Genomic DNA, 14,031 nt, shown 5'->3' on the forward strand with positions numbered 1-14,031 from the left:
CCTTCTACCCGCAGATGCTCCATGTCACCTGCCTAGCGCATGCGCTTCATCGTGTTTGCAAGGAACTGAGGAAGCACTTCACTGACGCCGTGTTCCTGAAGGCACCCTCTCGCGTGCCCGTCTTCAAGGAGATGCTGCCTGATGCGCCCCTTCCGCCAGAACCCGTCGTCACACGATGGGGAACGTGGCTAGAAGCTGTTGAGTACTACAACTGCTACTTTTCGGACATCAAGGCCGTGATCAACGGCCTTCCAATTGACGAGAGTGTTGCAGTCACAACGGCTCAAGCTGTCTTCTCCGTGAATAGCCTTCCAGGAGACCTCGCGTACCTTTGGGCCAACTTCACGTTCTTAGCGGATTCTATCAAAAAACTTGAAAGTGCGGGAGAAACTCTTGTTACGAACGTTGCGCTAATTCTCCACGCACAGGAAAGAATCGCCACCATTCTCGAAGGACCCGTCGCCGAAAAGGCACGTGAAAAGCTGCAATCGGTCTTGTACAAAAACAACGGGTTTTCTGTCCTTAAAGAAGCTTCAGAAGTCCTTGCTGGTGAGCACTGTAGGATCCCAGTGTCAATTAACCCATCGAATCTTCCCAAGTATAAGTACGCACCAATCACATCTGCCGACGTCGAGCGTTCGTTCTCCGCGTACAAACTCATTCTCAGCGACAAGAGGCATAATTTTGAACCCGGAAATCTGGAGATGCTGGTAGTTACCTATTGTTTCCATAATTTTGATAGTGATTCTTAAGCTAGGTTCCGCGTTCTGTCCAAACACAATTCTTAATATTTATATTTCGAATGAGCGTATGTGTATTTGGCAGTGTTGAAAGGTCTTGCCTGTATAATTAAGGTACCTGTAAAAAATTGCTAAAGTTTGTACGTAAGTTCTCACGTAACAACATGTTAATGTCTTAACAAAGCTTGTCTATCTTGCATTTATTATTTTCTTGCTTTATTGTAATTTAATTGCGTCAGGCAGACATAACTTTGCGCTTTTATAAATCAGTATTACCATACTTCAAGTATTGTTTCTCCTGCCTGTTTCACAATATGCGACGCTTGAGTGACGTTCGCATCTGAACATGTATGTAAGCAATGCGCTTGTGAAATTAAGCCAATTGATCGCCATTAGCCCAGAGGTATTACGGGGCAATTCCACGTCTAAGGTCAATGTATAGAACTTGTTATGAGAGAAAAATAAAGAATTGAATTGAATTGAATTGAATTGAATTGAACTGTTACTGCCATTGTGACCTCATAGCAATGACATTTTTGGATTTCCTGTCGTGTTTACAGTTCGCTCATGTCTTCACTTGAAATTATTAGCATTTATCTAAAAATTTATTGCGCCTATTTTATTCTTTTTAGTGCCTAAAACGTTGTTTTTGCCGCCTATTTTTGGCGCCTAAAACGTGCTTTTTTAGTGCCTAAAAATCCGGTCTCTAGTGATGAGGTAGGAAAGCATTTGGGGGTCACACCGCAAACTCGTTCATCAAAGCCCTCGCATGAGGCGGTAGAAGCGGCGGAGACGGGTTGTGGCTAGTAGGCGTCCGCGATGTCGTCGTCTGCAAGTGTTGTCAATTAAGGTGCGGCTGTCGCGCTGGAGATGACGTCTAGGGGGGCCACAATAGTGGCCGTGGAGGAGGGCGAGGGCGCAGAGGGTGCAATGTTCGGCTGCGGAGCGTGCGCAGAGCGTGCGTAAATCTCTTCTGTTTCAGGCCGAAACACGTCACCCGTGAGGCCGTTGCGCGCGAGCACGGAAGCGCGAAGGTCCTCGTAGGGGGTTTCGCTTGGCGGTGGTGGGTGCGTAAGGCCGACATTTACTCAGGGTGCGTAAGGCCGACCGGAACTGGGAGCGCGGCGATGGAATGCGACCGCCCAGGCACACGGTCGTGTTCGAACTGCCGCGAGCCGCCTGGCAAAGCGGACGCTGCAGTGCGAGCCCCACTGATGATGGTTGTGGCGCTGGTGATTACGATGACGATGGTGTCGCTACACTTCTATTCTGGTCTCGGTTCCAGGGGTCGGAAGGGGGGGGGGGGGGGGAGTGTGGCAGACCAACCACCTCAAGGAATGTTTTCATCGAACCAATAGGTCGCAGTGCGCAGGAATTATGCTAAGTGTTGTGTTATTTTTATTTGCTTTCGTCGAAGGGAAATGCGAATACAACGGTACCCAAATATCAGAAGACGAGACCCTGGGACTTAAAAATCCTAGCGAAGAATTGACCTGCGATGCATACACCGAGGCCGTGTCTGTCGCAAGGTTGGTTGTTACCTATAATACATGCAGCTTAATGTCGGATTTCTTGACACGTCCTTGAACAGTACCGATATTTGGTATTAAGCGAAACTCATATTGTTCTCCGCTACACAACATTTTCTAGACATACTGGCAGGAGCCTTATGCTGTTCCTTTATGGCAGAAGGATGTATGGCAAACTCAAATTTAGGGACTCGTCATTATGACATATTTTAGTTTTCTATCTACCCAGACATTGGTGTCTTGGTTTCTTTGTGTATGGGGCCTTTTACGTGGCCTTTTACGTGGCTTTGTACAAATTGCAGTGTATGACCGCAAAGAAACAGATGCGGGAGGAGCAGAAGCTTCATAACAATTTGTTTTGTTGTAGAGTTCATTTATGATAACCGAATTCTATTGACTACAATATTTCTATTGTATGCGTTCTCCAGTACAAAAACACATAAAAGCGTGGCTAACGAATTTAAACGGTTTTGCACGTTCTGTTTGTACAAGGGCGGGCCACTTGCCATATTTCCGCTGTAATTGATTCTGAGCTTGGGCATGCGATATGAATAATTATCTGAATACTGCGGGCTTCAATGCCCCATGTTCTGATATGCACAGTTTTGAAGGACAACGTACAAACTAAGGACAAATTTTTCGAAACTTTTTGTACTCCACACTAACGCTCTAAAAAGCCGTTACCCTAATACGCAGGACCAAGATACGAAGTCTTATCTGAATGCTACGCAGTGAACATCATCATCAACGCCTGATTGCCGGCCAATTAGATTATATTATATGAAAACATAATCCGATTTTAACTGCGTACGTTATATGCTGCGTATATTTCATCGCAACAGTTAACAATAGTCCTGGTCTCTTTCGTTCTAAAATAAATAACATCATAGTTATCCACGAAATGCTAGCAGCAGCGTATGCTCGCTATTCACTAATTTTAAATTTTCGGTCAATCCCTTGCGCGTGTAAGTGAAAACGAAGCATTGACCGTGGAACGGCACGTGTCAAACACATCGAGGACATCACCAACATGAGCACCATTAACCCACCAAGAAAGATGTCTCCAAAAGTGTTGGCAGTCTTTTTTGTGCTGGCGCAGTTGGTCCGAGCCTCCGAGTCAGCTACGTGGGTGGCCGCTGTGCCCGTTGTTTCAGGTGAGTTTATTAATTTTGAAAAGGATTTAGCAGGGGTCGCCATAACTCTTATTTAGGGCAATGGAACCCCTTAGGTACCACGTGTATATAGGCGGGTGCCGTTTACCACGGCTTGGCTCCAAACTCGTGTATTAGTGGTCGGTGGTTCTGCAAAGTTTTACAGCCTAGATATTAAGCGCCGTGAAGGCTGGGTGGTTTTAGAAAGTCACGGATGCGGTTACTTTCTTCTGGGTACCTGACTGCCGCGTACAACCGAAGAACAAGCGGCGTCTCTTTCACGCCTCATTTCACAGAAATCATCCAGCGTTACCGAAATGTCCTTAACTCTAAAAACAAAGGCGAATGCTTGACATGTGAACACTTCCATGTGTAGGGTATGTTTTAAAAAAGTGCATGTAACCTCGCAATGTGCAAGTGCTGCTGAGCATTGGTTGATTGATTGATTGATTGATTGATTGAATAAACCTAATTCAAGACAGCAAGCGCGATGTTAGGGCGCCCGCCCGGTGAGAGGCGCCCGTACTTCAGGATGCCGTGGAGGTGACCCGCTGAATTTGCCCTCTCTACCACCATTAGCTGGGAAGAGGAGTCGGTGCTTGCGAGGAACTCAACTCACTACTGTGTTATTGTTGGGGAGTGGGGAAATATTTTCGGACGTTATCAGACCAACTTCTCCCGCCCTCTTGTTGAGGGTGTTTTTGAACCAATTGAAATGCTGCCTCTTAAATACGTACATACGTGCATACACATACCTGCATACATACATACATACATACATACATACATACATACATACATACATACATACATACATACATACATACATACATACATACATACATACATACATACATACATACGTACATACATACATACATACATACATACATACATACATACATACATACATACATACATTCTGTGGGGACCCTTGTTTCCCAACGCCTCGCCTGCGCATGTTTTCGCGAGCTGGGAGGCACCATTTTGGGCAGCCGGCACGTCACGTGAGTCGTGACCTCTTCGTGACCCCATGCGACACGCCGAACCGGCTCGCTGCGAACGTGTGACCGAGGGGCTGGGTAAAGGAGGACCAGCGTGTCCCCTTCCTTCGCACCACCCTCTCCACAACCACGGAAAGACCTCCTCTCCCTCCGAGCCGACCTGCGGGACGAACGAGCGCTCCGGCGGGAGTCGACATGGCGATGCGGCCGGTGTCGATTGGTTTGGGCAGTGCCTACTCGCGAAGCCCTGATCACCGAAAACCCAGTTGGCTCCACGGAACTCTGCTGAGAGATTCTGTCTTGATAGGTCGCAAGGGATGCCTCCCCCGCTCCCGCGGCTGTGATGACGGATATCAAGGTCTGAGTGCCGCGGCTTGAGCGAGCGAACGCAGCCACTGTCTCCCCGCCAGCGATAGTCGTGTTTTCTGGTATATGCCGTGTATCTGCCAGGCAATAAAGCCTCACTTTGGATTGCCGAAGTCTCTCAACCACATTTGAGTACATGAACCCGTGCGTGAGTCTTCGGATTCCACTGGGGCTAGTGTACGGCGCGTAGTACTTTCTCTAGCGAAGCTAGCCGGGATCCTCTGATTGCCCGTGCGTTAGCCCACAATGCATATATACATACAAACATAGATACATACATTATTCATACATACATACATACATTATTCATACATACATACAGCCATACATGCATGCATACATACACAAATACCAATGTGTCGAACCGAAAAAAATACCGGTTCGGCTACGGTTCTGGTTCAAGTGAAATCATTTCGTTCTGGTTCAGTTCCGGTTCGACAAAATCACGTACCGAATCGGTTCGCGAACCGGTTCGGGAGCTTGAAGCGATTCGCGAACCGGTTCGATGAGTTTAATTATCACTGAAATTAGAAAAAACCTTTAGTAGTTTAAAACCTAAGTCAAATCTAAATACAAACAAAAATTCAAAGTGCTGCTGTTACCCAAGGGCAGTGGCGCAATTGCAAAGCAAACTTTAAACAATTACGAGGTATTAGAAAAACAGATGAAGTGGCGTCGATTTACCACCTACTTTCTCGCCCGTACTTTATGTTGTACTGACGACTATTCATAAAGCCACCGCCAAGAGAAATTACGGTGGGACGTATCTTCTGCCTTTTCCTTTTTTTGTTGAAATCGCAATCGTCGCTATGGAATCGCCGACCACGCTAACCTTGAAGCCTTAAATTTAGGCCTGCGTACTGGCGCGTTCAAGTACCAGAGCTTAATACCCATTGCACACATTCTTTTTATATTTGTAACAAAACAGAAAAATACTGAAACAGGCACATAAATACTACCAATGAAGTAGATTATTTGGTCACCCTGAATAATTTGTTAGCTGTCCCTTATTGAATGTGTTAGCCACACTTTTGTTAAAAGTAAGCTTTAGTTAACGCTCACTCACTGCATTATTGCTCTGACCACTGCAATTCCTTTTGCGATAGCTATACTGGATGTTTGCACTACAATCGTTATGTCATCGTACCGCCTTACCCCCGGCCATCTTTTCGTGTGCTACATTGCGGAATCTTATAACAGGTTATGCTGTTACAAAATGAAAAAGAAGTTTGACGCGCAGAGCTTGAGATGGGACTTTTTTGGTTAGACGCTCTTTAATTAGTCTACAGCAGTACTTCCCTCCGCAACGAGTAGCTGTAGAATGAATGTAGCGAGTTTGGCAGTTAGTACAAGTGCACCTTCGAAAAAAAAGCAGATTTGAAAGAGACAAAACTGCAGAACAAGCAGAAAGATGATCGCTGGGCGAATGGGACAGTGTGAGGTACCGGCCTGCTTTTCTGCACGTGTCATCTGCTTTAGTACTGTTTCTGCTTCCAAGAAAAGGCCGAGGGCTGCAGTTTCTCACCAAGGGATTAAGTGCCCACCTTAACAGTTTTCCCTGACATATCTGTTGTTATTTGTATCTGTAAAAAAGGGAACTTGTCCACTGTACTGTCTTCAAAAACTGACCACGGAACTCACTTCCTTCGCATTGATGACACGTGTGGTTGTGAAAGGCAGGGCAAAAAAACGTATAGAGCAATATCCATGTTTTGGTGCTTTTTTTACTTATTCGGTTTTACTTACTTTTTGCGTAATATTTTGAAGCAACGTGATTCGCCTTTTTTTTTGTTTTCCGTGTATACACATTTTAAAAAAAACTGGTGCATTTGATGCCCCGTGCTATATCTCTGCTTCGAGGCACAGCTTATGTTTCAGGCAGGCAGACTTATTTTAACCACCTGGTGATACTAAACGTGGATGAAAATCTCGATACACGGATGTTCTTTATTCCCATCTACTTCAGAAAAACTGTCGTGGGGAAGGGAGATCGAGGCCACTTGGGGTCAGCAGCAAACAGCTTAGCCACTGAGCAGCTCCTGCAGTCACACCTTTCAAGTATTAACAATTTGCAGGTGCCGGACTTTTTAAACAAATTATGAAATGCAAAACGTTTGCACACATCTGGTGTGGGATTTCGCTGCTGCGCAGTGGAGCACTCTTTCAGCCTGACTGCCCCAATAAAGTCGCAGCTAGGGAAGGGCAAAGTCATTTTATATCCCCTGCAAGCTGCCGAGAACGACATTTCGTTTGGTCAGCTTGCACTACGCCCGTGCTTCCCGCAGCAACAACAGACCATTGCTACATTGGTGCTCATTCATTTCCCCTGTTGTTACCTACAGCGTGATAGTGTTCAGTTGTCTGGAGGAGAAAGTGCGCGAGCGGGTACGAAGTTGATGGTACGTGAAATAAAAAAGGCCTGAATTGCATTGACTGTGCAATGTCAACGACGGAGGCTCGAACTGTTTCGGCATGTACCGGTAACCATTATTTCTTTTTTCGGTTCAGTTCCGGTTCGGGTTCAGCGTGTTCAAAAAATAACGGTTCGGGTTCTGGTTCAGTTCCGGCAAAAATACCGGTTCAGTTCCGGTTTTAGGTTCGGTTTGGTTCCGGTTCGACACCCTGATACACACGTACATACATACGCAGTACGTACATACAAACATACATACATGCGTACATAAATAAAATTGGTGCCCTAAAGTTCCAGACAAAGAAGTTTTAATGCATGAACGTATTGAAACTGAATGGCTCGTCCACGACTTTTGTTTCCTAAGGTAACTGCGAGTTCGAAGGGAGGAAGGTTGCAGTAAATGGACACATCAACCTGGAAGACCCTTGCGAGGTGTGGTCCTGCATCCCGTTCAATGCCTCCCATGGCTACTTGAGTGGTGGAGGGTGAGTCACCTGCCCTATGCCACCCATTCTAAAGCAATTTTCCTCTACACAATTGTTTTAATGGGTCGTTCCAAAACAGAAAATTTTCAAACATTTCCGCGAAAAACGTAGTTTTAGGGCTTTTTTTACGCTTCTAGAGGGATTATCATCCTTAGCGTAGTCCCAAACAGGTCTATATGATGACTAATTTAAAATACTTGCTATTAACTGGTCCCCAAAGGAAACTATAACGAGTCGCTAATTCGAAAAATGCAACCTATGTTTGAAGCAGCTTTGTTACCGAGCGTTTAATCAGTGATACCTTAAAAGCATTGTCATCCGCGCCAAAGATTACTGATTCTGAAGCTCTTCATAACGTCAACTAGTTTCCTGATTCACCAGTGGCGACGTTGATTTGTTTTCAAAGTTCACTTTTAGTGTTTAAAGTGCTTTAAACGGATACCCTAAATCATATCAGAAAATGGGCTACGCATTGATCTGAACTATTTGCATACTTCTTCAATAGGTGTTAATGTTGTGCGTGCAGGTGCTGTACTGGGATATTTGCGACAGACCCCCCCACCCCCCCCCCCCCCCTGTTGAGCAGAGCCTTGCAAGTATACCGAAAATAAACAAAGGGCTTAAAGTGTTCGCCAGTGACGCTGTTAAAAGTAACTGTAGTGGGCTTTACGCGTTGACCAGCGGCTGTTTCAAATTGGCAGTTTCAAAATGGCAAAACAGAAACAACGTCTGCACATATTACCTGGGACCTCGTGATCAGCCCTCACTTCTCCTCTTTGGTGTGTTGCTTGTTGCCCGCCAGATGGTCTAGTCTATGCTATTCCTATCTCAGGCTAACTTTCAAACTTCCCGCTCAGGAGACCACGGCACCACGATTTCTTTTACCATTCCAGGGCTTTGTCCAGAAAGCTCAAAGAGAAAATTTGCACACTCTCGGGCAGTTATTTCTTGTTCCCTGGTTATAGACCACGTCGACAAGACAATTTCTCGGGCCACCATAAAGAGCCGTGATAACAGCGTCCAATAGGAGGCATGCTATCACGTAGGTCTATATAAGAACAAGATCGTGATTGCTATTATGTTATCATGTCAATTTACATGATACGTAAAGAATACATTTTATCGTGTAACTTTCTATTTCGTGTACATGGCAATTTTAATTAGGTCGTTGCAGATCTCCCCTCGTATTAAAAAGCGGATAAATTGGCGCAAGGTTCTCCAGCTCTGGTTTAGAAAGTTGTAATGGCCCCCTAACTGTTGAACTGCCCATCGTCCCTGGCGATCGTTTTTATGGAGAAGGCATTGCCGCTGATCTTCGAAACAATCGGCCGAATTGAAAGCGAGCAGTAGACGTTATTATCAGCTTACGCCAGACAGGCACCTTAAAAAGAAAGTTGGGGGACGCCCCAGCCATTGTTATGAGTGGCGATTGCCAAGCCATTATTCTCCAACAGATTTTCCAAACATTTCGAACACTTTTATGACTTGCTTGTAGTGATTTCTTTTTCATTTAAAGCTTACTTGCAAGCCCGTTCTATGTAGGCCTATGTAAGAACAATGTAGCGACAAGTCAATAGAAAACCCACTAGGACAACTAAGCACACCTGGGGATATATGGAACTGGAAAGCATCAGTTTGTAATTGAGTGCTGCAGTGCGTTCGGCACCGAGAGGCCCAGAAACAGGCGCAGCGTCACAGGGCAGGCTGCAGTGCACTACGTAGGGCCCCCTGCTCACTAGGAACTGTTGTGCCGCTGGTTGAGGGAGCGGCAAACTTTGCGTCACTATTCTGAAGTCTGTGCTATGCAGCGCGGACGCGTAAAGGTGCCGTAATGAGTGATTGCAACAAGGATTTCTGAATATCCCAAAATATTTGTCTTACTGGCTTCATGACAGCCGGTACTGGTTTACAGAAAGCTTTTTCTCTATGAGGGGGACTCTTTTAAACACACCGCAATGAGCCAGGCAGGTTCCGAAAGTGAAAATTTCTTTAAAATTCCGAAACCCTGTTTTAATTACCTTTTCGGGCACTTGTATGTGCCTTCCTTTCCTTTATTTTATTTCTGAGACAGGTCCCTGAACTCTTTGAAGCAAATATTTATTAACGCCTATTAGCTAAGGCGCTGGGAGCACCGCCTTTTGGGGATGACCTCCTTTTTACTAAATAACCCAATTTGTACTTACAATTTACAACGAAGCTTTTGACGCAGTACAAGGCACCAACCTGATGCAAGTTTTCTTATGTGATTCTTAGACGGTTAATATTTTATACTTCAAGGGAGATTGCTAGATTGGCAGCTATATTTCTCGGTCACGAATACTCACGCATTATTAACGGCGCGCTTTTCTGCGACGCAACTTTTTACGACAGCTGCGGACTTCGCCGCACCAACAAGAACTGCAAATCGGAACCTGGCAAGGGCGTCTACCCTTCGTGCTGCAACGTCGAAGTCTGCCCTGACGACGCCTAGACGGTGAACGGCCAACTGTGGTCGCGGACGCAGACTGGTGCGGCCAAGAGTGAACTGCGAAAGTGGCGATTCATGGACAGTCAACTCGTTGAGACGACCCCGTATACGGGACGATCTACACACGTTCTTGTACTGACCGAGTAAATGTTTTTTTCAATAAAATAATGTCTCTGTGCGTGCACGCAATACTACACCATACGTAACACAGCAAAAGAGAGTGACACACACATCAGCAGGGGCCAATTCTTAGAAGGAGACTAAATATGCGAAATCGGTCCTTCCGCTCCGCGAGAATATGATGGAACACGGTATTTAGACGTAGCAGGTTGTACAACTGGCTTGTTATAGCGCATGTCCTAGCATTTAACTCTAATGTGACTGCGAGTGAAAAGCTTTTCCGAGTCAAAACCTCATGATTTTTAGCCTATATCTGTTCCTCCTGCAAGAAAATACCTTTAACAAAAGGCGCAATAAGCGTTACCGTAACACGACGGAAAAAATTAGCGTTGCACGCTCTTACAAGCTAAACTAACAGATGGCGCCATGAAATCAAGGGTTGGACGGAAGCCCGTCTCGCCCGAAAACGCATGACAACAATGGAAACCGCCACCGACCAAGAATGTTTACAAAATCCAAGAAAAGTCATTTCAGCTCCCATAAGCACACCCGTACGGGAGTCAAACCTCCTTTCTTTGGATTTTATAAATATTCGTGGTCGGTGCCAGCTTTTATTGCTGTCTGGTTAAATGACGCCATGTTGTTAAGCCGAGTGCATCGAAGCGACTAAAACCCGATTATCCATAACGAAAATGCAAATCAAAAGAGCGCCCCCGCCGTAGTTCTTGCTGCGGTTGCGCTGTCCGCTAGCCGTTTTGTTGAAAAAGCCGCGCGATACATTTACGTTGTTTTAACTACTCTTTCCCTCGCACCGTGTGGCACCAAGATTGACGCACGGAGTTGGCAGGTAACAGAAGTGTGGGGAGGGCAATTTATTTTGTCGTATGCGCCTCGTGCTCGACCAGTTAGGGCCTTGAATGTGTTTTTTACCTCTACTGGAATAGCGTCAAAGTATTAGGCGGCGCTGTAGCTTTTTACGGTGAATCCGTAAAACCAGGAGGGCATTTTAAAGACAACTATTAGAACTCACGAAATTCTCGTGAACAGCTGATTTGTATAGCCCGGTATATCACGCTTTATCGGGTAAATGTAGTAGCCGGGCGCTGATTCGCTCCCAACCTCTCTGGACAATAAAAAAAAACAGTTAAACCACCACCGTGCTCCCGCGATGGTTCGCTCGGTAGGATTTAGTTTTCATGCTGGACAACACCGCTGTCTCAATCGCTTCCGGCAACTCATGAAATGGCACGAGGAATGAATTGCGTTTTTGAATTGCTAATTTCTCAGCGTTTATTCGCCGCCGAATAAACGCTGAGAGTGCTTCGGGGCATTCAAACTTTCGCCTGAGCCTAACTTGCTATTAGCATTAGATTTTCATTTAAGGGGGCCTCAAAATTTAAACTCCAGCTACTCGACCGATCCCAAAGTGAACACGTATACAGCAGCCGTATTGGCCGCAATGCAGCGCCACCACCACCACCAACATCATCATCATCATCCACAACAACAACATCACAAACAACAACGACCGCGTCCTATCGCAATCATCATCAGTGGTGCGCGGCCACTAGGCCAGGCCCGCCATGTGTACAGAGGTCGAACACGACCGCTTTCCTGGAATTTGGCATGTCCTCCCCGCACCCAGTTCCCAGCTAGGCTTACGCACCTCCAACAAGTGTAAGAGGCCACGTCACGTCCGGGCCGAAAGATATGTAGAGGGGCGATGGATTGTGCGGCTCAGCCTTCACCAATTTAAAGGGAAGCCAGGGCTGTACCAAGACAAAGAATCTGACTCAATAGCGCCAATTATATGACGAGGACGTGACTTTCTAGAAGCTACAGCTATTGCTGAAAACAGCATGAAAAACTGGAGTGAAGCCACGTGAGTGAATCGAAATTGACCTGTAAAAGTGAAGACTGTTCTCTGGTGCGGGGCTTGTCTTGCCTGTCGAGGACACATGCTGATGGTGATGATGAAATTGGCTTATGATTATGATGATACAGAGCGCTGCGGTTGACGAGGAAGCGGCAGCTACGTGTACATTGAAGACTGAAGAACAACAGTGTTCCCGCATGCCTTTACATGATGGTGGGTTAATTTGCATGTCATCACAAACACCATGGCCTTGATAGAGTCAAGAGTAGCTTATTAGGCCTCCCTTTAGCGAAGTTATTCGACCACCTCGCTCGTGAAAGGGTATGGGATTGCTCACTTCGGTTATTGTTCGTTTTTCTTTGGCAGCTCTATCTAGATCGCAGTCGGCGCGTGGGTGACTTGAGCAGCGGTCGCCATTCCCATTATGATTGTGTTGTTATTTTTCTCGTCAACAAAGGCTTTTCTCCCTCCGCTAAAGAAAATACGACGGCCACAGCATTTCCTATCATCATCATTATGGCGCACATCATCTCGTCTTGGTTTCCAGAAGCGAACGAAGCAAGAAGCGGGCGTAGCAGTACGAAGACGAACATGCGTCCTTCTGTAGCGGCAGTCTGTCTGGTGTTCCTAGTGCTCTTCGCTGACTTCGCACAGTCCACCTGGACGGGAATTGTGCCCATCGTTGATGGTGAGTTTGGTTGCCAGAACAACTTTTTACGGTCTCTGGCGTAAATGACTCGGAGAGCGCAGTTGCCTGTATGTGAGGTCTAGCATTGATCTACTGCCCTTCTTTCTAAGGTGACAATGGCGTTTTATCTTTATTCACCTGTATTTTTGAAGACATCAGCTCTGGGCTATTTAAACACTAAAATTTGGGTCTCTGTCTGCCACTCCAATCAGCAGCCAGGGTTATGACAAAAATGCTTGAATGCGAAGTATATATAGCCCGTACCGTTCCTGGCGTCTTTATACTGTGGATTTTGTAACTACTTCTTTTTGGAAATAATAGAACTTGAAACTTGATACTTGAAACTACCAAAATTACTGTCGTGGGGTATGCATCTCCTTATTGTTCCCACAATTAAAGGGAAACCCCAGGTGCATTTGGGGCACAATCTAAGCACCAAGACAAAGGTACCCACGTAATTTTTATTAGGAAAAGACGTTGAGTAGGTTCATTGCGTCGCCCAACTGAAAAAAAATTGTGCCAAAATTTAGAGAATTATCTGCTAATGCGTAGCATTCCTATGCCGCCTGTCTTGAGTGTGAGGTTTTCCAGCGAAATTTTTGCGTTTTTCTTAATCCTGTCGGACAAATTATCTCCATTTACGCTATTATAGCGATTACAGGTGACACTTTAGCGAAATCTTCAATATTGTGGAAATTCCATGCGGTTTACGTTTGGCATTTTCCATAATTTTTAATATTTTCCTTATTTGTTAGTTTTTCAAAGTTTCTTCCGACCAATTATCTTCATTTACGTTATTACAATGATTACGTTTCAAACTTTTCCGAAATTGGCAATAATGTGGAAATGCAGGGCCTTACACGGTTCGCCATTTTCCATATTTATTTTATATTTTTCTTATTTTTTCAGTTTTTCGGAATTCTGTTCGCCCAATTATGTCCATTTACGCTGTTATAAAAATTACAGGTGGAAGCTTCGCAAAATCTGCAATATTGTAGAACTGCAGGGTGTTACACGGTTCTCCATTTTGCCTAATTGTTTTATATTTTTCTTATTTTTCTAGTTTCTGAAACTTTCGTTCAACCAATGATCTATATTTACGCAATTATAACGGTTACGGGTTAAACTTTCGCTAAATCTAGATTGTTGCGGAAATGCCTTGCGGTATACGTTATGACATTTTGCGCACTTT

At 45.3% G+C, this 14,031-nt stretch overlaps 1 protein-coding gene across 1 annotated transcript; it reads left to right on the forward strand.

Moving 5' to 3' along the window:
• The first annotated feature begins 3,299 nt into the window (after window positions 1–3,299).
• LOC144139602 (U-scoloptoxin(16)-Sm4a-like) lies at window positions 3,300–10,217 on the forward strand. Its single transcript, XM_077671896.1, has 3 exons — window positions 3,300–3,423; window positions 7,568–7,688; window positions 10,059–10,217. The coding sequence occupies exons 1-3, from the start codon at window positions 3,300–3,302 to the stop codon at window positions 10,156–10,158; spliced, it is 345 nt and encodes a 114-aa protein (XP_077528022.1). The 3' UTR covers window positions 10,159–10,217.
• The last annotated feature ends 3,814 nt before the right edge of the window (window positions 10,218–14,031 follow it).

The sequence above is a fragment of the Haemaphysalis longicornis genome, unplaced genomic scaffold (assembly GCF_048455015.1).
Source record: "Haemaphysalis longicornis isolate Haplotype H1 unplaced genomic scaffold, Haemaphysalis longicornis Haplotype H1 scaffold_5, whole genome shotgun sequence".
In the NCBI taxonomy this organism is placed as follows: Eukaryota; Metazoa; Arthropoda; class Arachnida; order Ixodida; family Ixodidae; genus Haemaphysalis; species Haemaphysalis longicornis.

Bases quoted from the DNA above. Each gene is read 5' to 3' on its own strand.
- LOC144139602 (XM_077671896.1), top strand. From the start codon at position 3,300: ATGAGCACCATTAACCCACCAAGAAAGATGTCTCCAAAAGTGTTGGCA. The intron at 3,424-7,567 runs GTGAGTTTATTA...TTGTTTCCTAAG, and splicing joins CGCTGTGCCCGTTGTTTCAG to GTAACTGCGAGTTCGAAGGG. The intron at 7,689-10,058 runs GTGAGTCACCTG...TTTTTACGACAG, and splicing joins GGCTACTTGAGTGGTGGAGG to CTGCGGACTTCGCCGCACCA.